This window comes from Corvus brachyrhynchos, unplaced genomic scaffold, assembly GCF_000691975.1.
Source record: "Corvus brachyrhynchos isolate BGI_N302 unplaced genomic scaffold, ASM69197v1 scaffold10, whole genome shotgun sequence".
Taxonomy (NCBI): Eukaryota; Metazoa; Chordata; class Aves; order Passeriformes; family Corvidae; genus Corvus; species Corvus brachyrhynchos.
Genome location: NW_008236180.1, coordinates 3,196,310 through 3,196,526, shown reverse-complemented (window position 1 = coordinate 3,196,526; position 217 = coordinate 3,196,310). Strand labels below are relative to the sequence as shown.

At 73.7% G+C, this 217-nt stretch overlaps 1 protein-coding gene across 1 annotated transcript in view; it reads left to right on the top strand.

Annotated features, from left to right (window-relative positions):
- The window catches only part of POFUT1 (protein O-fucosyltransferase 1), a 6,389-nt gene that overhangs the window by 1,148 nt on the left and 5,024 nt on the right, over window positions 1-217 (top strand). Inside the window, exon 3 of the mRNA XM_017735610.1 lies at window positions 5-211. Coding sequence (XP_017591099.1) covers window positions 5-211 — 207 coding nt within the window. The remainder of the gene's footprint in view (window positions 1-4; window positions 212-217) is intronic.

The following is a 217-nucleotide window of genomic DNA, read 5'->3' as shown; positions in this document are numbered from 1 at the left end:
GGAGGCGGCGTGGCGCCCGCCTGGGACGAGGCCGGTTACCTGCTCTACTGTCCCTGCATGGGTGAGGCTCTCCCGGTGCGGGTCCCCTGTGCATCTCCCGGTTGCATCCCCCGGTGCGACCCCCGGCGCGTGCCCCGGTGTGGTTCCCGTTGCAGACCCTGGTGCAGACCCCGTTTCATCCCCCCGCGAGGTCCGCGGTCCGTCCCCCCCTGCCGGG